Source organism: Marmota flaviventris, chromosome 1 (assembly GCF_047511675.1).
Source record: "Marmota flaviventris isolate mMarFla1 chromosome 1, mMarFla1.hap1, whole genome shotgun sequence".
Lineage (NCBI taxonomy): Eukaryota > Metazoa > Chordata > Mammalia > Rodentia > Sciuridae > Marmota > Marmota flaviventris.
The window spans coordinates 115926146-115954008 of NC_092498.1; the positions used below are offsets into that span (position 1 = coordinate 115926146).

The window sequence follows — 27863 nt, forward strand, 5'->3', positions numbered from 1 at the left end:
CGGGAGGCGGGGCGGCGCGTGACCTGGGCCTTTCCGCGGCGCGCGTAGGTACCGGGCGGGACTCGCGGGCGCCCGGCCGCCGCCACGTTCCGGTTCCGAGTCCTGAACCCGGAGCCCCTGGCAGGCTGGCCGTCCCGGTGGGTGGACGGGCGTGGGGACTCCGCGGGCGGGACCCGCTCGACCCCCGCGCCTTTGCCCGCCGTTTCCCAGACCCCAGCGCGGGAGCCGGGCACGTCGGGGAGCCTCGCGCGGTTGCCGATCGCTTCCTGAGCCCCCGGGGCTCGTGCCCTCCGGCCGCCTGGCCCTTCGCAGCCATTAGCGCCCCCTTGCCAGTCCTCCTGTAGCCCACCGAGGTCACTTCCTACAGTACCACCGTCCCGGGCCGTTCCCGTCCACTTCTGGCAGCGTGAGGAATGACGCTCCTGCCACTTCCTAGGCTGCCAGTCTTTTCTGGTCACACCCTGACACCTGTCCCTGCCCAGAACCATCACAGGTTTTTTTTAGACCTTTCGGTGATAGGATAGTGGCCCTCGGTAGCGTGGGCCCAGTCCTGTGGGAACGGGAGGGATGGAGTTTCAGGCTGCTCTTGGTTCTGGGAAATGAGGTGCTGCCCCCACAGGTGCCCACGCAGGCGCTGTAGAACCTAGGGAGTGTGGCCAGTGGGGGGGGGGGCGCCCCCAAAAGTCTCGCTGAGAAAAGATCAGATTGCACAGACCACCTGAGATGCACCGCAGTCCTCTCTACAGACCTCTCTACCAGAGAAACTTGCAAACCATTGTTGGGTTCTTGCACATGACAGAATGGTGGCAAGTATTTGAGACCATGTTACTGAGGACATTAAGCTTAGAGAAAGCAATAAAAAGAATACAGTTCTGAAGTGACCAAGGGGTTGTCACATGAAAGGATTAAACCGTGTTTTGGGTTTTCTTGGAGAGTGTCCAGACCAGTGAGTGGAATTTATTGGGAGCAGATTTTGGGTTTGATGGAAGGATGACTTGAATATTATGAACCTCCTGTCTCTGGAGGGCTAAGCCAGAGGCTGTGGAGGGAGCTTTGGGTGGAGAGTCAGGGACCAGGATTAGAGTAAATGAGGCCAGGATCCCTTCTGACTCTGAAGTCCCACTGAGTTGTCTTTCTCTTGTGGGAGTTTGAAACCTACTTAAGGGAAAGTTCTCTTTTTGCATTTTGCAAAATTGCTCAGCTCTGAGAGTGTGCATGTTCAGATTACTTTGGGCTGTCAAAATGACAGTTCCTTAATTTAGTTTCCATTATTACTACAGCAGCCACATTATTGGGACAGCTGTTCTCAACACCTTGTGCTTTTTTATACTAATCAATTAATTTTTCTTCTGTGAGGCTTGTTGTGTGTTTACCATAACTATTGGAGAAATTAAGGCACTTACTTTGAAGTCTCTGCTAACGCCCTCCCTTTTAATTTTGAGCATAATTTTCACCGTTGTAGAAAGCTCTTTTGAAATATACCACTTATTTAACCCTGCCTGGGTCACATGCTTGCTTGTGGGTTTCTGAAATAATCTATTCCTTATGTTTATTTCAGAGCCAAGGCACTGACTTTGGACTGGATGCTTCAGAGCATTTGAAAGAACTATCAGGATGATTTTGAACTAGCCACATTCGAAATCTCATCGGAACACTGCCTCCGTCCAGCACATATCTGCCCAGTGGAGTTTTCCTGGAGTCGAGCTTGAAGGTGCTGTTATGTAGATAGCCATGCTGATGCTCATGGAACCAGACTGGTGGATTTGACTTCTCTTACTTTATTATATTCTGAATTCCAAAAGGTGTAGAGATATTCATGAAACTTAAGAGGCTACACGGAAAGGAAGAAGCACTTTCATCCGAATAAAAACTAAGAAGTGGCAATCAATATAGAAAACACCTAACCCTACCACACCCAGCTTCTCTGCAATGGGGACACAGCTGGGGAGCAAGAAGTGATACTGGAAAAAGAAATCCAAATAAAGAGGATGAGGCTGACTGAGAAGTAAATGGCCACCTCTACCTCCCCAGAGACAAAGTCAGCCCCTTGGTGAGTACCAAGACCTTTCGCCAGGCTTCTAGATAGATCTGGGTGAATTGAAAATCCCCAGCCAGATCGTGTTGATTTTTTAAGAAAAAAAATTACAAGGTCATTTTCCTTTGAGTAGCCACATGGAGCTTGCAGGCCTCTTCTCTCTAGAGCTAGCGTTTTAACCTCGCAAGCCTCTTGCAGTGTTTGAGTGAGTCCAACATCTTAGTAGACCGTGGAAAAAACTGTGTAGTCCACTTTGAGAATGACCTGGCTGAGGAATAGTTGCAGTGGAGAATTTCATCACGAGAAGAGGTTTGCCCAGTCTAGCTGGTGGCTCTTCTAGCTCAGGAAGGGTTTCTTCCTGAAGCTCAGTTCCCACTCAGCCTCATATGACTTAATACTTTCTCATAATTCGGTTCACCAGACATTAATACAGAGGAGAAAGGGTTTAACTAGATTCAGCAGGACTTAGTGACTGATCATACACACGGAAGAAAGAGGGAGCAGCAGTTGAGAGTGGCGCCCAGGCTTGGAATGTGGGACAGGGGGAGGACAGGGCCAGGGCTTGGCGGTCCCTGGGTGGCCCTGAAGCACTGAGCCTTCTTGGTCTGGGCTTGCCCTGCAGCTGGTTTCCCATCTAGCCCTGGAACTCAAGAAGGTGCATCATGCTGGAATCCGAAGTGATGAGCTGGGAGGCCCGAGAGGGCACAGGCCCCTGTGAGAAGAGTATGGATGGCCAGGTGGTCACATGTCTCTTGTATGCTACAGCCTGGAAAATGTCCTTTTTGAGATTTAGAAGTAAAAGCACGATCCAGCTTCTGGGGAGTTGGCTTTGTGGTCTTAAAGAGGGAATCAGATAATGAGAATTATGTAATAATTATTATCCTGCAGAGTAGGCTGTAAGGGACTTTAGGAAAGAGGAGGGTCAGGGAAACTTGAAGAAAGAGGTTCCTTTGGGTCAGGAAATCAGAAGGTTTAGGAGGAAGCTGACTAAGCGAGCCCCTGGAGCCCTGTCACGTTTGGAGGGGCAGAGAGGGTTCAGTGTTCCTCTGAACTCGCGAAGCCCCTTTCCCTTCCACAGTGCCCAGCGTTGGCCTTGCATATCTGTTGAGCAGGCGCAGAGCACACCGTGGGCCCTGCGTAGATGCGGGCGTGCATTCCTGGTGGAAGGGCTGTCCGGGGTCATCGCACTCAGCAGTTGTGAGGAGGGCAACTAAGATGCCCCTAACTTGTTACCAGAGCCTTAGGCGGGTGCCAGGCCACGTGGCTCACAGTTGAGGCTCAGCATTGCAGACAGGCTGTTGTCGTGGGCGCCGTCTTTCCTCCTGCCACTCGCGTTCTTGTGGGCAGATGGTCTGACGGCTGGAGAGAGGTGTATTTTTAGTTTGCCTCTTCTGCACTTAAGGACTGGTTTTATCTATTCGGAGCGACTGGGTTTGTTCTTCTTGGGGCCACCAGAAGGCTCAGACACTGAGTGACAAGGCTGCTTGGGCTGGGAGATAGGAGGCCCTGTCCTCAGCTGCCGTTGCCACCACGTGGAGGGAGACATGGCCCCACTCTCTTCTCTCGCCAGGTGGAATTATTTTTTTCTCTATGATGGCTCCAAGGTGAAGGAGGAAGGAGATCCCACCCGAGCTGGCATTTGTTATTTTTACCCTCCTCAGGTAAGCCACACCTCATCCTGCTGTTCAGAGGGGCTCCCCTGCCTTCAATGGTGACTTTTCATAACTGTAGAACTTCGCTGTCTTTAGCTAATCCAGGACACTGACATTTCTTCTGTCTTATTCTTTTGTTTTTCTGTCTTATTCTTGATATACTGTTCCTTGTTCTGGTCTTGAAATTCCTAGGCAACCCGTACTTCCTCTTCTCCAGCCCTCTGTTACCATCCTGATCTTTTTGTCTGCTTTTCTCTGACCCCAATTTATTGATCACCTCACTAAAAAAAAAAAAAAAAAAACACACAAAATATTGTACAGAAAAGTAGAGTATCACGAACCATCATGTGTCGTCACCAGCACCAGTAATTATCAACACTTCACCCATCTTATATGGCCTACCTTCCCCCGCCATTATTATCATTATTTTCAGAAGCAGTTTGAAACAAATTCTAGACATTGTGTCCTTTTACCAGTACCAAGTGACATCTTTACTCAATTTTGTTATTTTAAACATTATCACACCTAACAAAAGTTACAATAATTGATAACAGTAATTGCTTAATACATCTAATATGCTGACTATATTCACATTTCTCTGTATCATCTTAGAGGATATTTAGTCTGTTGGTCCTTCCTGTCTGTCTCTCTCTGTCTTTCAGTCTCCCCTCTCTCATAATCAGTGTTCAAACAACGACCCCAAATTCTCTTTGGTTGTTTTACCCTTTAGGTCCCTTTTGTGACACTTTACAGTCACCCACTCATCCTTTCTTTTTTTAAAGAGAGAGAGAGAATTTTTTTTTTTAATATTTATTTTTTAGTTTTCGGCGGACACAACGTCTTTGTTTGTATGTGGTGCTGAGGATTGAACCCGGGCCACACGCATTCCAGGCGAGTGCGCTACCACTTGAGCCACATCCCCAGCCCCCACTCATCCTTTATTCCCCATGCCATTGAGTTATTGAAGAAACCAAGTCCCTGTGCGTAGACTGTCGGGGTGGCTTGCACTCTAGATTTGGCTGATGCCGTCCGCCTGGTGGTGTCATTTCATATCTCCTATCCACCATGCTTCCTTTAAATTAGTGGTCAACTTGAGAGTGTTGGTTAGGTTCATGTTCAGTTCTGTGGGTGGGAATTCTTCATAGCTGATGGGAACGTTCTCTGTGGCTTCACAGAACATCTGGCTGCCCTGCGGTCCAGTTAAGGCTGAGACTGATTAGGAGATTCTGTGTATTTGCTCATGTGATTGCCCGATGACTCGGGTGACCGGGATTAGTTCAGGCTGCTCAGGCCCCTCCAGCAGGGGATTTGAGTAGGAATGAGAGGTTTATGCTTCCACCCAAGTGGGTGCCTATGATCTTAGGAGCACAAATACAGTTCTGTACTGTCCTCTCATATTTACTAAGGGATTCTCTAACAGTCGGCCACCCTGGCAGGAGTTAGCAAACTTTGTGGGTGGTTTTTTATGGTACTGGGAATTGAACCCATGGGCACCTTACCACTGAGCAACATCCTCAGCCCTTCTATAACTTTTATTTTAAGGTAGGTTCTCACTAAGTTGCCCAGGCTGGTCTTAACCTGTGATCCTCCTGCCTCAGCCTTCCTAGTTGCTGGGATTACCAGCACACCTGGCTAGGGGCTGTGGCAAATTTTGTTAGGGTCCTAATGGTAAATGTTTAAGGCTTTGGATGCTACCCAAGAGCTTTGTCCCATGTTCTTTGTAGTTATTTTTTATTTATGCCACCCAAGGGCTTTGTACCATATTCTTTGTAGTTATTTTTTATTTATTGAACCCAGGGGAACTGAACCACTGAGCCACATTCCCCACCTTTTTTATGTTTTATTTGGAGACAGGTTCTTGCTCAGTTGCTTAGGGCCTCGCTAAGTTGCTGAAGCTGGCTTTGAACTCACGATCTTCCTGCCTCAGCCTCCATGTGCCACCATGCCTGGCTGTTGTTATTTTTACAACCCTTAAAAAATATAAAAGCCATTCATGGCCCAAGGATCATATGAAAACAGATGGTGGATGGGATTTGGCCTGCAGTGCTCAGTTGGCTCTAAGGAATGAACCAGGAGTTGAAGACTGTCAGCCATGCCGGGCGCGGTGGCACACGCCTGTAATCCTAGCAGCTCAGGAGACAGAGGCAGGAGGATCATGAGTTCAAAGCCGGCCTCAGCAATTTAGCGAGGCACCAAGCAACTCAGGGAGACCCTACCTCTAATAAAATTCAAAATAGGCCTGGGGACGTGGTCAAGTCCTGTGGTCAAGTGCCCCTGAGTTCAATCCCCGGTACCTTAAAAAAAAAAAAAAGAATGTCAGCCTGGTGTCTAGAATCTGCTCCTCTCTCATAGACCCTGCTCGACCAGCAGGAGCTGCTGTGCGGGCAGATTGCCGGAGTGGTCCGCTGCGTCTCTGACATTTCTGACTCTCCTCCTACCCTCATCCGTCTTCGGAAGCTCAAGTTTGCTGTGAAGGTGGACGGAGATTACCTCTGGGTAAGTCTAAGCAGGCAGAGCCCCCTGAGGTATTAGGATGGTCAAGTTGAGACAGGCAGGCTGCTGTGGCGCTGAACCTAGACCCTCTCCCCCAGCCCCCATGTGCTGGGTCCAGTTGTCATCCACGTTTCCTGTGGCACTCTGCAGGTACCAAGGTAGTTCGGTGTTCTCCGACACATTTCTTTCCTTTTTGTTAGGTGCTGGGATTGAGCTCATCCCAGGCCCCGTGCATGCTAAGCACACGTTCTGCCACTGAGCCTGCCCTAGCCCCTCCACACATTTCTAACATACCACACCCAGCACATGGCTGATCTTTCTTTTCCTGAAACTTGGGCCCCTATAATGCACCAATAAAACAATGTGGAAAAGAATTGTTAGCTCTAATAGATTAAACGAGATTCAATTTTACCTCCTCAAGGGTTGCTAAATACAAAAAACAAAAATAAAAATCTAGTTAAAATATGATGACTGGGGCCACTGGTGGCCATGTTAGTCGCTCTGTGTTGCAAATTGAGTTTTTGCCTCCCTTTTCTCCCCGTGCTCTTCACGCTGTCCACACTCAGTGACCCTAAGGCCTGAGACACTAATGTGCACATGTGAGGCTTCAAGGAACCCCAGGAATATTTTTTTCACCATAGACTAGTTTTGTCTGTTCTAGAACATCATGAGTGACAGAGTACATCTTGTATAGTACTCTTTAGTGCTTCTGGTTTTCTGCTTATCATTTGTGAGGTTTCTCAAGTCTTATATCAGTATCCACTGCTTTTTTTTTTTTTTAAGATGTTTCTGGACCTTTATTTTATTTGTTTATTTATATTCACTCCTGAGAATCGAACCCAGTGCCTCACACATTCTAGGCAAGCCCTCTACCACTGAGCAACAACCCCAGCCGCATTACTTTTTATTATTAAACTGTATTCCATGGTATGAATATGCCACAGTCTGTCTATTCATTCTCTTTTTGTTGGATGAAAACATTGCTAGTTTGGGGCAATTAAGAATAGAGCTTGCTGGGCGCAGTGGCGCACACCTATGATCCCAGCAGCTCCGGAGGCTGAGGCAGGAGGATCATGAGTTCAAAGCCAGCCTCAACAAAAGTGAGGCTCCTGGAATTTTCTTTCTGTAGGTAAGGTGTATGTTGGATTTTATAAGAAACTGCCAAATTTTTTTCCAAAGTGGTTGTACCATTTTACACTCTCGCCAACAGGGATGTGGAGAGTTCCAATTCTCCACGTCCTCACTGACAGTGATGTCATTCCGAGTAATTTTAGGCATTCCTCTGGATGTGCAGTGGTATCTCATTGTGGCTTTCATATGCGTTTCTCTGCTGACTAATGACATCGAAGTTCTTCCATGTGCTTGAGGCCGTTTGAATGTCCTCCTTTGGGAAGTGTCTGTTCAAAGCGAGTGGCCAAATTTTTTTTTTTTTTTTAGTTGAATCCTAGTTCTTCCTATATCCTGAAAAACAGTTCTTTATCAGATATATATTTTAAAAATATTTTCTCCCAGTTTGTAGTCTGCCTATTTCTTTTTCTTTCTTTCTTTCTTTTTGGGGGGTGGGTGGGGAGTGCTGGGGATTGAACCCAGGGGCACTTTACCACTGAGCTACATCCCCAGCCCTTTTTATTTTTTATTTTGGGATAGTGTTTCACCAAGTTGCTTAGGGTCTCACTAAGTTGCTGAGGCTGGGCTCGAACTCATGATCCTCCTGCCTCAGCCTCCTGAGCTGCTGGGCTTCCAGGCAGGTACCACTGCACCTAGTCCTCTGCCTATTCGTTTTCTTTGATGAGCAGATGTTTTTGATACTGACACATTCTTACAGCAGCTCTAGAGCATCTGCCTTTACTGGGTCTGATTCTGAACACCGGGTTCCTCTCCACTGTCTGTGTTTCTATCCAGCCTCTGGTGGTGTTGCAGAATTTTGAGGTGTTCCCAGTAAGACCAGGCAAACCCGCCTTCTCTTCAGCAGCATGTAAGCTCTTCTCAGTCTCTTGCTGCTTCATACAAAACTTTACATCAGTTCATCAAGTTGAAACAAAACAAATGTGCAGGTGTCTTAATTTAGAATTGCATCACCTATAGATAAAATTGGGGAGAATGGCTTCTTTGCTAAATTGTGTTTTTTTCCTTTTTTATTACCATAATACATTGATTTACTAGTTTCTTCTTCTTCTTCTTCTTCTTTTTTAAAGAGAGAGAGAGAGAGAGAGAGAGAGAGAGAGAGAGAGAGAATTTTTTATATTTATTTTCTAGTTTTCGGCGGACACAACATCTTTGTATGTGGTGCTGAGGATTGAACCCCAGCCGCAAGCTTGACAGGCGGGCGCGCTACCGCTTGAGCCACATCCCCAGCCCTGATTTACTAGTATCTTCTTAACTGTGTTTCTAAAAAGGTTATAATTTTGTCTATAAAGATCTTCCTCCTCTTTTGAGTGTTTTCTGAATAGGTATTTTATGTTTTTATTGCTATCATAAATGGCATCTTTTATGAAATTAAATTTTCTAAATGTTTATGGATTGTGTGTAAAGATCAAATTTTTAAATTGTTTTTGTATGAAGTAGTCATTTCTAACATACCCATAGCTATGATGATTTAATATAGACTGGTTTTAGATTTTTCTTGTATATACTTTTATCCTTTACATAAAAAAACTTTATAAAGAAATTTAGGTCTGTAATCAAGGGTGGATTATTTGTTATGGTGTGCTCAGGGTCAGGTTTGTTTGTTTCCATCTGGATATCCAGTTGTTCAAGCAACATTGTTGGAAAAACTCTCCTGTTCCTCTTGAATTTTTTGGGATCCCTTGTTGTAGATCAGATGGGCATTTGAGAGGGGTCTACTTCCAGACACTGCGTTCTCCTCCACTGATCTCTGTGAAGGGTCTATGCAAGTACCGCGCTCTCTTGATTCTATAGCTTTGTAATAAATCCTGAAACCAGATATGTACACCTTGCCTGCAAGCAGCAGTAAGAAAGCGCGTCCCCAGGAGGGTCCTAATGGAGGGTCCCAGGAGCCTCATTCTTTTTTTTTTTTTTTTAAGATTTCTTTTAAAGATGGACACAATATCTTTACTTATCTTATTTTTTAATGTGGTGCTGAGGATTGAACCTAGTGTCTCACAAGTGTGAAGCAAGTGCTCTGCTGCTGAGCTATAACCCCAGCCCCTAGGAGCCTCATTCTTAATTGCCCCAGACTAGCAATGTTTTCATCCAGCAAAAAGAGAATGAATAGACGGACTGTGGCATATTCACACCATGGGATATGGTTTAATAATGAAAAGCAATAGATACTGATAACGTAATAGTTTTGAGAAATCTCACAAATGATAAGCAGCAGCCCAGAGCCATGAAGAGAATATATTAAATGTACTGTGTCACTCAGGATGCTCTAGAACAGGCAGAACTATTCTATGGTGCAAAAAACTCAGAACAATGGCTGCTGGGGTTGAAGGGGCTAGAGTTAACCAGAGAGGACTGTGGAGGAGCTTTCAAGGATGATAATATCCTCTAGCCTTATTCTTTTTCAAGAATAACAGCTTTGGGTGTTTTAGATCATTTGGGTTTCCATTGTAGGATCAGCAGGTTAGTTTTGAAAGAGCAGCTTCTGGGTTCTGATTGGAATTGCTTTTGACCCACAGTCCGTTAGAGGGGAGAAGCAGGCACTTCCTGTGTGCCAGACTCCTGTCGGGTTTTGAACACATCAGAGAACAGAATGTCCCCTGCTGCAGTACCTTCAGGGGGAATTTTTGTTTCTTTGTTTTTGGGTGGGGCTTGTTTGTTTAAATTTCTGGTGCTGCACTCAGGACTGATTCCTAGAGGTGGAATTATTGGGTCAAAGAATACAAATGGGGCTAGCTCAGTGGCAAAGTGCTTGCCTAGCATGTGTGAGGCACTGGGTTTGATCCTGAGCACAACATAAAAATAAGTAGAGGTGTGCTGTCCATCTACAACTACAACAAAAATAAAAAATTAAAAAACAAAAAACCGAACAGTTTAAGGCTCTTTAACGTTGGCCAGAGGGCTCTAAGGCAGGCGTTGGTCTTGTAGGACTGAGCGCTGTGCTCAGCTCGAAGGGCTAGAACTTGAGGGCCCAGTCAGCCGCCACCTTGAAGCGCTTCATCCAGCCGGAGAGACAGGCTGGCCATTCATGGGACAATTTGAGTCCGTCCAGTGTCTGTAATAAAATCCAGATGAAGCAGCCAGTGTCCATACAGCAGCCCTCACGGGACATGGGTTGGGAAAGAAGTCTTAGCAGAAGCGGCAGCAGGGAAGTGCCTGGACGTGGAGTGGGCCTGGGGGTGTGGGTGAAGCCTGGGTGGACGAACAGGAGGGAAGGAGGCACTTCAGGCCCAGCTGCATGGAGAGAGGGACAAAAGGTACTTGTTCTCCATGTGACCAGTCGGCTGCTGTGGAGGGTGTGGGCTCAGGGCTCCAGGAGGTGGACTGCAGGGAGCCAGAGCAGTCGCCGTGGGGGCCCTGGGTGCTGGGCCTCTGGCTTGGCCACAAGATAACGGAAGCACCTTCTGCCTGGCTTCCCTCTTCACAGGTGCTGGGCTGTGCCGTGGAGCTCCCTGATGTCAGCTGCAAGCGGTTTCTGGATCAGCTCATCGGATTCTTCCATTTTTACAATGGGCCTGTTTCCCTGGCTTATAAGGTACAACTGTGGTGTCTAGTCATGCTACGCCTCTTCAGCAAGACAGTGTTCCCAGAACACAGCGCTTACCCACTGGGGCTCGATACTCTTCACATAGACCCTCGGTGTCCAGTGACCAGGTCAAGGGCCCCTTGAGCCCCCTCAGATGCCTATGTTCCTGAGTTCTTGTCACCTCTGCTTCCCCTGGGATGGTTAGATAGAGCAGGCTCTGGTCCCCCGCTTCCCCAGAAAGTGCCCTGGATCTGTAATGGGGCTGGATACCAGGAGGGGGGGACTTCAAAACAGGCCCTCCCTCTGGCTGGTTTTCTGTGCTATGAGCAACATTCATGGTAGCTGCCAGAATCTGTCCCTCCAAATCTCAGACAGTGACCTCAGACTGTTTCTGTGACAGAGCCGTTCTCAGGAAGAACTAAGCTTGCAGTGGAACACCTTCATCCAGCGCGTTCTGAGCAACACTAGCGATCTGCACAAGATATTCAATTCCCTCTGGAACTTGGACCGAACCAAGGTACCTGCCTCACCCTCCTCACTCTGCATGCACAAGAGCAGAGCCTCTGGACACCGTCCAGAAGTGTTCCTTAGAGAATGCTAGAGAAGCGGCTGGATGGGTCACTCCCTGGCAGGGCGGCTGGGAAGCCTTACATGTGGCCCCTGTGCTGCTGCTCCTTAGCCGTGGAGTGGGCTGGGCCAGGCCACTTGCAGAGCCACCATGAAGGGGTGTCGTGATCCCACCTTCACAGCTGCTCTGATGGTACGGTGAGGCTGGGTCTCAAATGACACCAAGAAAATACTCAGTAGAGGGAATATAGGCCAGTCGTGGTGGTGCATGCCTGTGATCCCAGTGACTGAGGAGGCTGAGGCAGGAGGATCTTGCAGGTTCAAGGCCAGCCTGAGCAGCGTAGTGAGGTCCTGTCTCTAAATAAAAAATAAAGGTGTCTGGGAGTTTGGCTCAGTGGCCAAGTACCCCTAGGTTCAATCCCTGGTTCCCACTTGCCCCCCCCCACACAAAAGGAGCACCATGTTGGTGTTGTCTCAGAAGTATTGAACTCAGGAACCCATAGGTCCCTTGCCAATCCACAGGTTCCATGTTACCATCACGAAGGCCAGGACTGTGACCTTGCTGTGTCTGAGAGGGAGACGGGGAGGTTCTGCCATCCACCAGTCTTGGGAGCTCATTGCAGCCCGGCTGCTCATGTGGCTGGTCTGACCACACCTCCCCCTTAGGAATGAGCCTTCTGAGCCCTGAGTGTCCTGCAGGAGCCTTCCTGGCCTCCCTGCTGTAGTAAGTGTGTCCTGCGCAGGGTGTGGCGCTGTGACTCTGCTTGACCTGGGGAAGGATTTTTCCTGGGGGACTGCAGTCTCAGGCCATGAAAAAATAGACGTAACTCCTTCACAGGGTTCTGCTCCAGGACTTGGCTCCATTCACACTGGGCTGTGACAGCTCATGGGCACTTGCAGGTGCTGGCCACCAAGCAGGCAGGGGGTGTTTAATAGGAGGAGGTTGTGGGGTTCGCGGGATGTTCTTGTCATTTTAGGAACTTATGAGCAGTTTACTCTTTTGGGTTTTTTTTTTTGGCAGGGGGTACCGGGGATTGAGCTCAGGGGCTCTCAACTACTGAGCCCCATCCCCAGCCCTATTTTGTGTTTTATTTAGAGACAGGGTCTCACTGAGCTGCTTAGCATCTTGCCGTTGTGGAGACTGGCTTTGAGCGTCCTGCCTCAGCCTCCTGAGCCACTGGGATGATAGGCAGGTACCATCGAACATGGCTGACAGTTGGCTCTTTCAAAGGCAGTGTAGCTGAGCTGAGTTGGCCTAAGGAAGGCCACGGTGCCTGTGTTTTATGTGACAGCATTGAGTGATGGGCTCTGCTCAGTGCCAGTAGGGCCTCTCCTCCCTGGGACTGTGCTGCAGAGTGCAGGGCAGACAGGTAGGTTTTGCCGACTCTGTGACCTGCATTTGGAGGGCATGCTCTCCTCTGTTGCTGCCACCTGGTCTTAGTATTGGTAGTCAGGGTCTCCTGAGTGACCCACTTTGTCCTTTAGGAACAGGCATAGGCCATATTTGCTGCATCTTCCAGCTCCCAGAAATGCTGCCTTATGCTAAGAACGTGGTGTTTTGTGGCATCAGCAGTTGTGGGTATGGAGAGACAGAGCAGAGCCATGGCACGACACCACCTTTTTCCAGCCTTGGAGTTAGGACCTGCCCATTCGTCCTGTGCAGCCTCTTCCCTGGTCTCCTGGGCTGGTTGTGCTCATGCTTACTGGCGGCTGTGGTCTTGTCTGTGCAGGTGGAGCCGCTGCTGCTGCTGAAGGCAGCTCTCATCCTACAGACCTGCCAGCGCTCGCCTCACGTACTAGCTGGGTGCATCCTCTATGAAGGACTGTGAGTGATCCTGAGCCCCCTCCTCCACCCACACCCTCTGCTGCAGAACTGCCCACACAGTGCCTGCCGGGCATGGGCAGGGAACTCGGTCTCTGGCCAGTCTATACGGGCTAGTTTGGCAAACAACAGGTAGCTGAGGTTTGACTTGGTGTCTGTCCCCTTCCTGGGGCACATCTGGGACTTGGAAGGTGTTGTGCCCAGGAAAGGAGGGGGCTGTGAGAGGGATCCACGTGGTTCTCAGTGGGGCCTTGCCAGGGTCTAGTGCCAGCACGAAGTCCCCAGGGTTGGCCAGCCAGCCTGTGAGCAGAAGGGTCCCGAAAGTCTGCCGTGGCCTTCCTCCTGCTGCCCAGAGGACCCTGTGGCTTTGCTGCATTCAGCTTGCCTGTGCAGAGCAGCCATACACACCTTAGCCTAGCTCCTTCCAGCCTCGTGGCTAGGTCTGCATCCTGATTGGCATCTGGGTGTCCTCACCTCCCTCACATAATTGGAGGGCTTCTTCCTGAGCCGAAGTGCCTGAGGCTCTCTATACTCTCCCGGGCCTCTCCTTCCAGAGGCTTTGCTCTCCCAGCAGAGTGGCCAGGGCCTGGAGCTCCCTGCCAACCAGGCGGCTGCAGGCCAGGAATGCTCGGACACTTCCAGATGAGCTCTGGAGGCCGGGCTCTGGGCTTGCCGGTGACCTGATCCTGCTTCTGTCCCCAGTGCGGTGGCCTTGGGCAGGCTGCTTAGCCTCGGTTTCCTCTCACGGGAAATGGAGACCCTCTGTGGGCCGTGCAGTGAGTCGCACGTGTAGCAGGAGGAGGTGGTTCCAGTGCTGGCTGTCCCTGGCCCCTTCCCTGTTCTCAGCAGGATGGCCGTGCCATGGTTTGTGGGGCTTTCAAGCTCCCATGATAACTCACTATCAAAGATGATATTTTGCATTTTCTACGTATTTATTTTTAAATTATATGACCGAATATATGGATGCTCTTATTGTTTAAAAAAAAAAAAAAGAAAGAAATCCTCCAGCACAGAAACAGCAGAGCACAAAGCCCCTGTCTCAGTCCTCCACTCAGCCCCTCGCAGTCAGCAGTATGCGAATTTCCCACGGCCACACACAGACACATGCATTGATTTTTAAAAATTTTTTTCTATTGTAGATGGACACACCTTTATTTTCTTTTTGTTTTTTTTAATGTGGTGCTGAGGATGGAACCCCATGCCTCATGGTGCTAGCCAAGTGCTCTACCTGAGTACGGCCCCAGCCCACAGGCGTTGATTTTGTCTTTCTGCTCTCTACAGAAGGGGGCTCGCGGGCCCCTGGGCTTGATGTAGCGTGGAGGTTGCTCCGCCAGGCCCCGTGGTCCGCCTGCTCTGTAAGGGCTGTGGTTTTGATGTTCTGGCTGTGCCACAATCTATGTAATGTCTCTGATTTTCATGGATAGTTGAGTCACTTACTTGTGTTTTGAACATATTTCTCATTTCCCGGTAATTCACGTCCTTTTGCGTAGGTTCTCCTACAAGCCTGGTCCAGGGGTCAGGTATGCTAACTATGGATAGGACCCCCAGAGTAGCCTCTGTGAGGGCTTTACTAATTGAACCTCTGCCAGCCATGTCCCCAGGGCCCTTCACAGCAAGGAAGGATGGGCTCCTTTAAACCCACAGGTCTCAGTGTGCTGCTTCTCACGGTGCTCCTGTTCCTGTCTCACCCCTAGGATCGTGAGCACCCAGCTGCAGCCCTCGCTCACGGCCAAGGTCCTGCTTCACCAGCCTGTACCTCGGGACCAGGTATGCTGAAGCCCGCCCTCCTGGCCAGAGTGCCTGTCCCGAGCTGGGGGCTGACTTTGAATGCCAGCTGGGCCGGGGCACTTGTGTCCCTGTGTCTCACCAGGACCCCTTGGCTGTCAGTGTGGGTCCCTCCAGAGAGGAGTCCTTGGAGAGGCAGAAGTCTCCTTCTGCACGCTGGGCTGGGATGGCTTTTTTCTCCACCCCAAGTGGGACTCTTGAGACTTTCCCCCAGGACGGCTTGTCATGTCAGAGAGATGTCAGGGTTTTCTGGACCTCACTGTAAAGGACGTGTCCTTAGGAGGACCTAGGAAAACAGCAACTCCTAAAACACTTCCATTTGGTGGTCATTTAATTGTGCTGCTAGTAAGGACAGTCCGGCAAAGTCCCTGAGAGTGATGTCGCCCACAGTCGAGCTGCAGGAGGTAACTTTCGCCAGCTCTGCCAGATTTTCTTCTGGTCCTTTTAATTTTTTGCCATTCCAAGGATTGAGCCCAGGAGTACTTTGCCACTGAGGCACACCCTAGTCCTGTTTGTTTATTTTTTTGAGACAGGGTCTCACTGAGTTGCCTAGGCTGGCCTTGAGCTTGCTGTCCTTCCTCAGCCTCCTGAGTTGCTGGGATCACCCCTGTGAAATCAGACTTTTAAAGTGTTAGTGGGCTCCGTCCAGGCTCCTCACCCCTATTGGGGTGTCCGTCAGCAGAGTCCCTGTGGTAAGCAGTTGATGATGGGGACTTTATGGAAACCAGTCCCTTTTCCTGACACGCAGCTTCTCAAGATCCACACTAAGAAAAGACTAACTAGTAAACAGGTTTCCATTCCAAACAATCACAGTAGGATTTGTGAAAGTGAAAAATCAGGTGCCGCTTGACTGTCTGCAGGATGTGGCTTGCTCTGGACCAGGGGCCAGATGCCTGCTAGTAAAGCTTTATTGAACTGCCGTCAGCTCCTGCAGCAGCGCCAGCCGCTGGGGCACAGCCACGTGGCTCAGGAAGCTGGAGAGTGGTTGTCTTGCCCTGTCCAGGATGCTCAGCACTGGTCTGAGGTGGGGAGACGGTCAACTTATCCATGCAAGTTTACACTTGATGAGATTTTAGCAGCCATTGAAAATGGCCCGAAGAACTGCGTGTTAGTGTTTAAAGTGGAAAAATCAAATTTTATGTCTCAAAAGTATAAAAAAACCCACAAGGACTTAAAAGAAAAGAATGCTTAAATACGCTAACAGTATTATTTGCTTGAAGATGAGGGATTATATGTTATTTTTTTTTAAGCATTTTTGTCTAGAATGAACTTCCGTGTGGCTTGGTAACCTCAAGCAAAAGCATGGCTTTAAGATTCCCAGCAGAGAAAGCCAGCCACGTCATTTCACATGAGTCATTTTGGCTAGAGGAGCAGTCTGTGTTGTGTTTTGGTTTCGTCTTGTTTTGGTGGATCCTTTTGGCACCTTTAGGTTGAGGTTTGAGAAAAAACCTTTCAGTTTCTGGCCTTGATCTTGGACCAGAATAAGCAGGAGATGTGTCTGTCTTCTAGGGCGAGGGTCACAGGCCTGCCCCGTGTCTGCTGTGATGGACTTGGTGTGAGTTCTCGTTGTGGTGGGGGCACGTGTGGCTCCTCTCTAGAATGTGAAGTCCCCAAAGATGTAAAGGAACACAGACCCCCACTTGTTTTTCCTGTGGAAAGACAGGACTGAGCTGGGCCTGAAGCTGGTGGGCGCTGCCTGGCAGCCTGAGAGGCACAGACCCCGCCTCCACCCAGCCGTGGCAGGAGCCAGCAGCTTGGGGGAGCTTCTGTTCCATCTGCCAGGCTCTTGGTATGTGGCTGGGACAAGCTCCCTGGGCTTGGCCAGGTCCTGTGAGCAGATGGCACAGGTTCCTCATGGTCAGGTCAAGAGGAGCACGCGGCGCCCCGAGCTGACCTGTGTGCCTGTTTGTTTTCAGAGACTGTCCACAGCAGGGGCCGCCCCACAGGAAGCGGGTAAGTGGCGTGGTGGCATTTGGGAAAGGCACTCTTGTACGCCGCCTTTCACCGGACAAGCCACGTAAAGGCCACCAGTGCCGTATGTTCTTTTCCTCTGCTCTGAAGATTAGGAAAATGGGTCTGGTAGAGCCTGGGGAACAGGTAGTTGCCCTTCTGAGTCCTGATTGTCAAGCTGGAGGTCCAGGCGCGTCCTCCGGCTCCCTGCGTCAGACCCTCCCCAGCTCAGTGTTGTGACACCGCATGTTCAGGTTCTAGGGGCTGGCGATGGGGAAAGGGTAAGGAAGGCGGAGACTGCCCAAAGACCCTTTTGCAGGATACAGAGGTGTCCCCAGAGGACTTGGTTTCATTTTGAGCGCTACTTGAGGGCTGATCCGTGTCAGTCGGAAGCGTTTTTTCCTAGCTTGTGTCTTTTTCTCAGTAAGGGCCACTCGACTTTCTTCCACTGACCGTCTCCCTGGCCCACAGCTGGCAGTAGCCTTGTCTGCACAGGCTCTTTCCTTGCTGGTCACAGAAGTTGAGCTACAGTTTTGTGGCTTTTTGTCTGGCTGGGGATGCATTTCCAACGCTGCTGTCTAAGCCTGGGGGTGGGGGGCAGGTGGAGGTTGGATGCAGCAACCCAAGGACAGTCCCTGCCTCTGTTTCCCCTGGCCGTGCGGAGAGCTTTCCCACGATGCTTTGCAATTCCAGGAACAGCGTTCCCCCCGAATGTTCTGATCACACCCGTCTTCGTGACGGAAGAGGAAGCTGTGAGCCTCCGAGAGTTCCCAGCGGAGCGGGTGCCTGGGTAGGTGAGGAGCTCACAGGGGTTCATCTTGCAGCCCCTGAGACAAACCTGGGACTTCCCACCCTTTCTCAGCCCTCCTGCTCCTACTCTGACCTGCTCGGCTCCATCTGTAACTGCAGGTGCTGGTCACAGGGGTGTGGTGTGGTTAAGAGGACAGTGAGTCCCATGTCCCAGACCTCTTCCTTATCAGCAGGGGACTTTGAGGAAGTCCATTCCCTGCCTGAGCCCCAGCTTATTCATCCATCAAGTGGACCCCATAATGTGTGTGTACAGCTCCCAGTAGAGGGCCTGACACACAGGAGACTCTCTGTGCGGGGGGCTGCCATGTGCAGTAGGTGATCCTGTCGTCACTGCATGGAGCACCAACCCTGGGCATTGTCTTCCTTCACTCCTGGGGTTGGTTTCTGTGGGCCCAGCTTCCACTCCTCCCGGGCCTCTCAGGGGTCACTGCTTCCCTCCCCTTTCCACTGCTGGCCTTCTCACACCCACTGTCCTCTCCCATAGCTCTCCCACGCCTTCAGCCCGACTCCAGGACACTCCGGCCCAGCACGCTACAAAGAGTCGGGGCACGTCTGCCCCAAAGGAACATGCCACCAGGCACGCGGGATCTGTGTCCTGTATGCCAGTGACCACACCAGCGCCTCCGAGCCCAGGGAGAGCCTGGCCAAGTGGCAGGCAGGAGAATGGGCATGTGCCTGGCCGGGAGCTGGAGCCCCTTGGGTCTGCGGGACTGCGTAGCCTGGTCCAGAGCCAGGGTCTTGGCCTCAGCTGCTCGCTGCAGGAGCCAGGCTTTCCCGAGGGAGAGCTGGACTTGTCTGAAGTCCATATTCCAGAAGCTCATGAAGAAGGACCATCTTCAGGCCATCTTGCTTTCCCACATGTGTGTGTCCTGGGTGGCAGAGGTCCCTGCAGCCAGGAACCTGGGAATGGTGCCAGCAGTTTGCAGCCCACAGTGCCTGAGGACTCAGCTGTCAGCAGCCGCTTCTCTCCTGCCCCTCCTGAGACACTCACCCAGAACGGAGTCCTAGAACAGAGCGAGGACCTTCCTGCCACCAGTGGCCACACCCTCGTTCCTGGAGCAGATCTTCTCCCCAGAAGGACCAGCAGACCCTTGTCACCGCCTTGCCCAGATCCAGGGCAGAGAGAGACTGAGCTGTCTTGCGGGGAGCAGGGTGTGGCTCAGGGTGTCGACGGGGTCCACAGGAGCCTTGAGGGCCCTGGATTGGAGGGCAGTTCAAACTCAGCCAACCCTCAGGGTGACAGGCCCTCTGCAGACAGAGCGGACTGCTCGCTGGCCGCAGCAGGGTCCCACACGGGACTTGTGCAGATGAACCTGTACACCCACAGCGTCAAGGGCCTGGTGCTGTCCCTGCTGGCTGAGGAGCCGCTGCTGGGAGATGGTGCCGCCATTGAGGAGGTGGTGAGTGTCTCCAGAGCCCCTCCCCAGCCCTCTGTCCTCTCCCTTCCTGCTAGAAATAACGGGTAGGCCGCTCCTCCCCTAGCGGGCTCAACCCGCGCAGGGCCTGTGTCTCTGCAGCTGGGCCGAGGGTCGGAGCTGTGTCTGGGGTCTCCTGGGGCAGTGGGGGATGAGCACACGGTGCAGGGCAGCTGCAGGGGTACCCAGATGTGGCTTCTCTCCCACTTCCACTTCCTCTGGTCTCAGTGGCTGGGGTCCCAACTCTCACTCTCCAGGGTGGTGCTGCCCCCTGAGCCTCTGCTTCCTCATCAGTAGCCCAGGGGCAGCGAGATGGTACAGGCAGGGGTGGTGCAGGGCCACTGTGCCACCCCTGTGCTGGTCTGGTTTCCTGGCTGCACAGCTCCAGGTTGCATGCAGGTGGAATCTGCTCTGCAGGGGTTGCACCCCGGGAGTCCCCTAGAAACCCTGCACTCTCACCTCAGCCCCACCACTACACACAGTGACCCACTATGCCTTCCTAGAGGGCCTGGGGCATCTGAAGTCCTAACTGGCTCTGGAAGGTTCCTCTGCAGTCACTGCATCATCCACACAATGCAATGTGAGCTGACCTTCTCCGGGGCCTGGGCCCACGCTGGAGATTGAGTTGCTATAGTAACAGCCGTGCTTTGGTTGGCAGGGAAAGTGCAGCAGGAGGAACAGCAGGTTGAAATTGCTGCAGGACAGTGGTGTCCTGGGGCTTGTTTTTATTCTTAAATCTATATTATCCCAGGCCCATCTTATTAGCATGCAGGGCTTGTGACCCTCCACAAATGAGCAAGTCACCTTGGAGGTGGAGGATGGGAGGAGGGAGGCTGCACAGAGCTGCCAGCAAGAGCCTGCTCCTCTAGAGCTGCCTGGCTCATCTGTCCCCTTTCCTCAGACCCCAGAGTCATGGCTCGTGTGCGTCCTGTGTCCACATTCCCCACAACTCTGAGTGACTCCTGCCCCTCCTGCGACATCGAGGAGGACTGGCGCTGCAGCCTCATCCCCCCAGGTGCCCTGGTGCTCAGGGCCTGGCCCACAGTACCAGACCTTGGGATCGTTGTTCTGGAGGCCTGGTGTGTGGGTGTAGTAGACTGGGCAGATCTCTTTCTACTCTGCTCCCAGCCCCACCCCAAGGAAAAAGACCGCCCAGACTGCTGAGAAGGTGTGTGCTGCACTCGCCTGTGCTGAGCACGCTCTCCCTCTGACTGCAACTAAGCTCTGCACGGTTCCCCCAGGTCATGGCTCCCTTCTCAGGGTAAGAGCTCTGAGCCTGGCAGAGGTAGAAGCCTCATTGCAAGTGGCGGCTCCAGAGTTCTTGCCAGCTGCTGCTTCCTTGTCTCAACCTCTCTGCCCTTGTCTTGATAGGTTGGAAGGGGGTCATCGAGGCCATCCACGTTGTTATGACAACAGCCTCCATGATCGGGTATCTGGAGGAGGCTTGGTGCTGGCTGGGCCCCAGGAAGTGGACAAGCTTTGTGAAAGAAGAAAAGCTCGACTTTTCTAAAGGAGTGGGGGGGGGGGGGCGGTGACTGACTTTGACCAGCCTGATGGTTGGAGAGGGGGTTGTTCATCAGAACTAAGGTCTCCCTTATAATCAGGAGAGACCTTTCAGTACCTTTTGGTCCCCGCCCTGCGGAGAACATACTTGACCTGATTTCCCTGCAGCCTGCTGCTGCCGTCTGGGAGGCCAGAACCCTGCAGAATGGTCCAATACAGCCAGATGGAATAGCGAGCGCACCCCCTTTGAAAGTGTGCCTTGATTATGTCACATGCCACTAAGGTGCCTTTGCGTCCTTTTGCCAGCCTATCTCTTGGTGAATCAATTTCGAGCTCTCTAGGTTTGCAGGGGGTGGGAAGAAGGAGCAGCCAGGAGGGGTTGGGGTGGCTTCAGAGGGAACCCAGTGGGTTCCCACTAGGGGGCAGCACGGAGCCACGGCTCAGAGCCCAGGGTAATCTCATTGCCCTTCAAATGCAGTGATGAGGTAAATTATTCATCGCTCCATTAGGACAGTGAGCTGTGTGCGTGGGTCGTGCGGTCGGGTGAGTTTCACGAACTGCCCTGTGGACAAGCACGCCCCTCCCCCACAACAGGAAACTGGTGCTTCTGGGTGAACTCCGGCCTGGCTGCTGCTTCCCCAGGGCACATTGTGAGCGTCCAGGAATTGCCAGCTCTGTGTCTCCCGGGCTGTCCTGAGGACTGCTCTGTGAATCAGGGGCTGGGGAACTTGTTACACCCAGAGCTGGAAAGCGGCTTTGTGCAGCTGTCAGTCCTGCATATCGTGTGAGAGCTGCAGGCCACAAGTGAATGGGGGTGTGGTCGAGCACCACAATACTCATTCATCTGGACATGGGGACCTCATATGTTTCCATGCACAGTGTCATTCAGGTGACTTTTTCCCAACCAAATGAAAACAACCCATCCTTGGCTCTCAGGCTGTGCAGAAGCAGGCAGGGCTGAACTAAGCCCAGAGCCCAGTCTGTGGAGTATGGTTGAGCATGAGAGCTCTCTCTTACCTGTGAAGAGTTGTCCCCGTGGCCTCTGACACAACAGACATCCTACCGAGAACTGTGCACAGTTAAGTGGTCTTATCTTGAGTACAAGTTAGAAGATTCTGGAAGCAGAGCTCCAGGCCTGTAGGGAAAGTGGGTTTTGACATGGCTTTCTTTTCTGTTGTCCCTCCCTCTGGGCACCAACTCAAGTTATGAGGGATGGCTGTTGGCAGGTTCCCAGGGTCCAGAAACTTCCAACAGAGCTGTGCCTTCAGCTCCTGGTGGACGCTCATAGGTGCCCACGTAGACTCCCATGCACACACCTGTTCCAGAGCCAGGCTCGTTAGCACACAGTGCTGTTAGGTATCCCAGAAATCTGAACACAGAGCCCGTACTTGTCATTCCTGAGCACAAATCCTTTTGTTGAACTCTGCACCTCAATTTAAACAGAGCACAAAAGTGGAGAGTGCCCAGCACTGGCCGTGCCCATGTGTTCACCTCGCAGGTGTCTGCCGAGCACCTGCCGGGAGCCAGGCTCTCTCTTGGGCATTGGGTGCAAAGATGAGTGTGTGAGATGAACCATGCACATCAAACCTGTGGACTCCACATGGCATTCTAGGTCATTGGAATAGAAAAACTCATCTGACCCCAGTGCACGACCAAACACTTGAACTCCGCAGCACGCTCTCCAGGAGATGCATTTGCATCTCTGCACTTTTTGCGTGCCCCTGGTTTTTTGTTGAAATAGTCCATTGGCGAGTTGTGTGTGCACGTGAAAGATCCCATTTCTTAATTTCTTTCAGTACTGGCGTTGAACCCTGGGGTGCTCCACCACCAAGCTACATCCCCAGCCCTTTTTATTTTTCAATTTTGGGAAGACGTTTCACTGAGTCGCAGAGGCTGGCCGCAGGCCTCCCGTGTTGCTGGGTTGCAGGTGTGCACCACCAGATCTGACTGTGTCCCGCTACTTTGATGATGGGCATGTTCAGTTTCTGGACTGTATGAAACTGTCCTGCCAGAGGCGCTCTAGGGTGCACAGAGGACTGTGTCTGGGCTGTTTCTCCAGCCCACGCACCAGTCAAGTGGTGTTCTCATTCTGCACATGAACAACAAATGGAGCCTAGAAAATTCTGTGGCTTGCCCTGGTCATCTGGCTGGGAGGAAAGGGAGCCAGGATGTCCTTTGCCTGGGAACTGCCCAATGCTCAGGAATAGTGGCCTTCTTGTGGCTGAAGCAGCCCCAGGAGGCCCATTTCAGCAGAGTCTGTCAGGACATGACTGATGTCTGTCCAGCCCTGAATGGGACTTGAAGAACCCTGCACAGCAGTTAGGGTGAGGAGAGCAGCCCATGCTGCAGCACTAGGATTAAAGCATCCAGTACTATTTATGGTTTGATCCCATAATTGTTATATAAAGAATAATTTACAGGGCTCAGTGACACCTATAATCCCAGCAGCTCAGGAGGCTGAGGCAGGAGGATTGCTAGTTCAAAGCCAGCCTCAGCAATAGTGAGGAACTGAGCAACTCAGTGAGACCTTGTCTCTAAATAAAAGACAAAATAGGGCTGGGGTTGTGGCTCAGTGGTTGAGGGCCCCTGAGTTCAATCCCTGGTACCCCCTCCCCCCAAAAAAAAAGTATAAATAGAGCAGTGCAGTCCAGTGTGTTCAACAGTTTTTACACACTGCTGCTCCACCAGGAGTTTTGAAAGCACAGGTGCCTGAGCCTCCCCTCCTGTGGGCCTTCCTCCTCTGAATCACCCAGCACAGAAAGCCACACTTGTCAGCCCTTCCGGGAGTGGCACATTCTGAAGGCACCAAAGTACTTAGCTCCCTGTGCCCACTGTGGGACTCCACAAGGCCACGTGAGAATCTCCCACTAGTGGTCCCAGGCCGTCTATGTTAAGGACCCCAGGGAGTCGCCAATGTGAGACACGCGGAGGGAGGTGGGGGGGGGGCATCCGCGGCGGTTGAGGACTGGTGAGATCATGAGCAGCTAACTTGTTAAGTTTAGCTGGACACAATACCTTCATTTATTTTTATGCGGTGCTGATGAGGGAACCCAGGGCCTCGCACGTGCTGGGCTGCTGGGCAAGCGCCCTACCGCTGAGCCCCACCCCCCCATGAGCAGTTGTTCTCTGCTGTTTTTTTCTTTTTAAATTCCTTTTTACTCACTTTTCCTTTCCTATTTTTCTACAATATGATCCTTTCAAACATCAGAACATAGGGTGCAAGTACTTCCTTAAAAGCCGCTAAAGCGCCGCTCAGTTCATTTTTGCCTAATCAGGCAGCCGCTGGGAGCTCCTGGCAGGATGAATTTTAAACCAAGTCCAGGGCAAACCCACGGCCCTGCCGGCAGCCCGTGGTCCCTACAGCCCCGACCTCTCCCCGCCCCCTGCAGTACCGCAGCAGCCTGGCGTCCCTGAACGGGCTGGAGGTGCACCTGGAGGAGACGCTGCCGGCCGAGGAGGCGGGCCCCGCCCGCAGCACCTACACCTTCACGCACTACGACCGCGTCCAGAGCGTGCTCTCTGGTAAGGGCCGCTGGCGAGACCCGGGGCCCCTCCAGGGTGCGCAGCCCTGGGACCTGCGGTGGCGGGTGAGGTGCCAGGCTCACCTGGCAAACACTCCTTCCCTTGCTTGTCCTTTTTTGGGGGGAGTGGAGGGGGGCTGGTGGTTTCCCATTTTGAGAGGCGTTCACACGTGGGCAGGTGTCTCAGGTCTACCCCACAGTTTTGGGAGCTCTGTGTAGGAGCCGGTGTTACTCCTGGGGCCCCATAGGCCTGCCCCCTGCACCTGGTCCCCGCCCCCGTCATGGCCCTGAGCCCGGCACCACTCCAGGTCCCGCACAGGACTTAGGGCCACGGGAGGAGGGGTCTGCTCTTCACCATCTCTGTCTTCTTCTGCAAGCGAACCTGCCACAGGCGGCCACCCCCCAGGACCGCCGCTTCCTCCAGGCCATCAGCCTCATGCACTCGGATTTTGCCCGGCTGCCCGCGCTGTACGAAATGACCGCCAGGTGAGCCTCCCCGATGCCCCGGAGCACCTCACCCCCAGAAGCCCATTCTGATTACTCTCTCCAAGGGCTCCCTTTACCTGTTTCATCGCTGCCACCTCCATTCCCAGGCAGTCAACATGATAGGGCTTTCCTGGGTCCCTCCCTGTCATGGTTCTGTGCCTGTTCCTAGGGAGGAGGCTGGCTGTTCGCTGGCCACAAGTGGTATTGAAATAGTGTTGCTCTCTTCCTAATTAAAAAAAAAAAAAAAAAAAAAAAACCGGCTACAGGGGCTGGGTTGAGGCTCAGTGGTAGAGCAATCGCCTAGCATGCATGAGGCACTGGGTTCTATTCTCAGCACCACATAAATGTAAAATAAAGATATTGTGTCCACCTAAAATTTTAAAATAAATATTTAAAAAAACCAGCAATAAAAGCATTCATAGTTGGCCACTTGGCACACACCTGTAATCCCAGCATCTCGGGAGACTGAGGCAGGAGGATCTTGAGTTCAAAGCCAGCCTCAGCAACTTAAGGAGGCTCTAAGCAACTAAGTGAGACCCTGTCTCTAAATAAAAATATAAAAGGCTGGGATGTGGCTGAGTGGTCAGTGCCCCTGGGTTCAGTCCCTGGTACCAAAAATAATAATAATAAGCACGTCAACTTCTTAGAGACCTGTGATGTGTGCTTTCTCCCTCAGCCGTCACACACCCAAGAAATAACCGCATTTCTGAGTTTGGTGTGCTACTGCAGTTTTTATTTTTATTTTAAATGCATTAGTATCCTTCTAGGAAATAGTGTCCTCCTAGTGCACTGTTTCCTGGTTGCTGTTTCTCATGGTCGCACCTCTTGAGCACATCCCTGCCGGTAGAAACAGTCTGCCAATTATTGTAATTTGCAGTGTGAGGCAACCTAATTGTTTTTTCTTTCTACACGCTTCTGTTAGGAAACTGTAAGCAGGAAACAAGGCAGGTGAGAGGGTCACAGTGGGAGTGTCCTTGTAATGATTTGGGTCATTTTTGTATTGTCTTTTCTGTGTGTGGTATTGTGGCTTGGACCCAGCGGGGCTCTACCACTGAGCTACACGCTAGCCCCCTTTATTTTTTATTTTTTTAAATTGGAGGCAAGGCTTTGCTAAATTGCTGAGGTCTCACTAAATTACTGAGGCTGGCCTTGAACTTGTAATCCTCCTGCCTTAGCCTCCCAGGCCGCTGGGATAACCAGCGTGTGCCACCATGCTGGCTTTTTCCCCATTTTGCAGATGAGGAAGTTAAAGCACATATAAGATCAGCCACTTACCGCAGGGTCACCTTCTTGTTCTGTGGCAGGGCTGGGATTTGAACTTATGATTCTGAAGTGCACGTTGTTCCCCTCAGGTTTCAGCTGGGGGCAGTGTGGGCAGGTGGGGCCATGGGCCCTGGGCCCACCGAGGCACAGGTTTCTTGGCAGGGATGACGTAACCATCTCCTACCTCGCTTGAGCACCAGGTATTTCCCTGCCTGGTGCCGCTGGACTGGCGTTTCTGTCCTCCCACCCTAGTGCGTCTTCCTGCTGTAGCTCAGGGCTGCCCCACGGGCCACCTGGATGTGATCTGCATCTGCAGTCAGTGGCTGGGACCTGCTTATGCTGGGGCGTGTGACGTTCCGTGGGAGGTGGCAGTGAGTGAAATGTCAGCATCTGCTCCACCAGCTGCTGGGGGCTGCAACATGCCACCTGCCTTGGAGCCAAGAGGGCCTTGACGCTGTAACGTCACACGCTGGGAGGTGGTCTTCCTGCTGGTGGGGGCAGCAGCCGCCTGTCTTGAACACTTGCTGTGTGCTGAGAAATTCACGTCTGTATTTCTACAATGTGACCTTTAAAACACCCTTGGTGTGGGGAGGCCTTGTCCTTGGTGCACAGGAGAGCGAGGACTCAGAAAGGTGGTCTCAGCACAGGGCACACAGCCAGGGAGCAGCGGGGCTGGGATCAGCGCCAGGTGTGTGTGATCAGGCCCCCGTTGTACCTGCAAGGCCCCGGCGCCTCCCACAGCTGTGAGGCGCCCGCACTGCTGTTCCACAGAGGCCAAGACTCCCTCGCTCCCTCAGGCCCCTGGCGTTACCGTGGGAGGAGCCAGAGGAGGGAGCCCATGAGCCCTGAGCCTCCCCTTCATGATGGATCTGGGGAGACAGGCCAGCGGGGAACTGGGTGGAGATGGAAGGAAGCAGGAGCCAGGGGGTCACCAGTGGGGCCTCCTCTGTGTTGTGCCCCTGTCCCTCCTCTTCTGTGTCCCCAGGTTTCCTGCTGCCACTGTCGCATCCCCCTATCCTGTAACCATGCTCCCCCAGCCCATCTGGCCGTCCCTAGGTCCTCCCACCTTCCTCCTATGCTGCCATTGCATCACTGGAAAGGAGGGCAGCTGGGCCCCTGCGCCAGGTGTCCAGGGGGACAGTCCTGCCACTCCCGAGGCTGACTTGAGGAGTGAGCAGAGGCTCTGGGAACGGCCGAGGGCCGCAGGGAGGCCGCCCTTCTGCTTGAGTCTGTAGCTGCTCCTGCTGGCCCTGGGTGCAGCCCTTCCCGGCTGCCGTGGACTGTCCCAGCCCCCTAGGAGTTGAGAGAAGGGAGGATGGTCATTGGCACTGAGGCTTGTAACTCAAGTGAACAGAGTTCCAAGCCACATCAGATGACACCCCAGCCACTGGGTGGGCCCTGTGTGGGCTGCGAGGCCCAGGGCGCCACGGGGCTGCTTCCCCTCCTTCCCCAGGAACGCCTCCACGGCCGTGTTCGCCTGCTGCACCCCCGCCCAGGAGACCTACTTCCAGCCTCTGGCAGCCGCGGCCCGGAGCTCCGGCTTCCCCAGCCCCGAGGACAGCGCCTTCAGCCTCCCCGGCCGAGCCAGGCAGAAGCTGCTGAAGCACGGGGTGAACTTGCTCTGAACTGTGTCTGCAGCCACAGGGTCACGAGGAGCAGTGACCTTGAACAGTACCAGCAAGGAGAGCTCTGCCCTCAGTGGGGCTTGTGCCGTCTGCTCCTCGTGGAGTGCCCCGTTCCAGGGAAGGGGTCCCGAGTGTCACTCCCTTCCCAGCCTGGGCTGTGGGTAAATGGGGGTCCTCTGGGTCTGCAGATGTGGTGCAGTTTGGTAAGCGCCCTCTTTGGCCATGCGGGGCCAGGACGGCTGCTAGGTCCTTGTACCAAAGAAGCTCAGGGTTGGTTGTTTCCCTGTC

At 52.3% G+C, this 27863-nt stretch overlaps 1 protein-coding gene across 5 annotated transcripts; it reads left to right on the top strand.

Annotated features, from left to right (window-relative positions):
- Hps4 (HPS4 biogenesis of lysosomal organelles complex 3 subunit 2) lies at positions 1-27668 on the top strand. Of its 5 annotated transcripts, XM_027955870.2 has the most exons (15): positions 54-137; positions 1559-1711; positions 1803-2050; positions 3606-3696; positions 6040-6183; positions 10730-10837; positions 11229-11345; positions 13126-13220; positions 14912-14984; positions 16919-16955; positions 17646-17742; positions 18247-19162; positions 24070-24202; positions 24579-24687; positions 27404-27668. In XM_027955870.2, the coding sequence occupies exons 3-15, from the start codon at positions 2010-2012 to the stop codon at positions 27573-27575; spliced, it is 2133 nt and encodes a 710-aa protein (XP_027811671.2). In that variant the 5' UTR covers positions 54-137; positions 1559-1711; positions 1803-2009; the 3' UTR covers positions 27576-27668. The 5 variants fall into 5 exon arrangements, with proteins under 5 accessions (XP_027811670.2, XP_027811671.2, XP_027811669.2 ...); XM_027955869.2 differs by lacking the exon at positions 54-137 and adding an exon at positions 1-44 and having other exon boundaries at positions 1559-2050; XM_027955868.2 differs by having other exon boundaries at positions 1559-2050.
- Positions 27669-27863: the final 195 nt, after the last annotated feature.

What these genes read in the sequence shown, in the direction of transcription:
- Hps4 (XM_027955869.2), top strand. Translation starts at nt 2,010, where the DNA reads ATGGCCACCTCTACCTCCCCAGAGACAAAGTCAGCCCCTTG. An exon ending in GTTATTTTTACCCTCCTCAG is followed by an intron (nt 3,697 to 6,039) that starts GTAAGCCACACC and finishes CCTCTCTCATAG; the next exon opens with ACCCTGCTCGACCAGCAGGA. An exon ending in CCAGCGGAGCGGGTGCCTGG is followed by an intron (nt 17,743 to 18,246) that starts GTAGGTGAGGAG and finishes CCTCTCCCATAG; the next exon opens with CTCTCCCACGCCTTCAGCCC.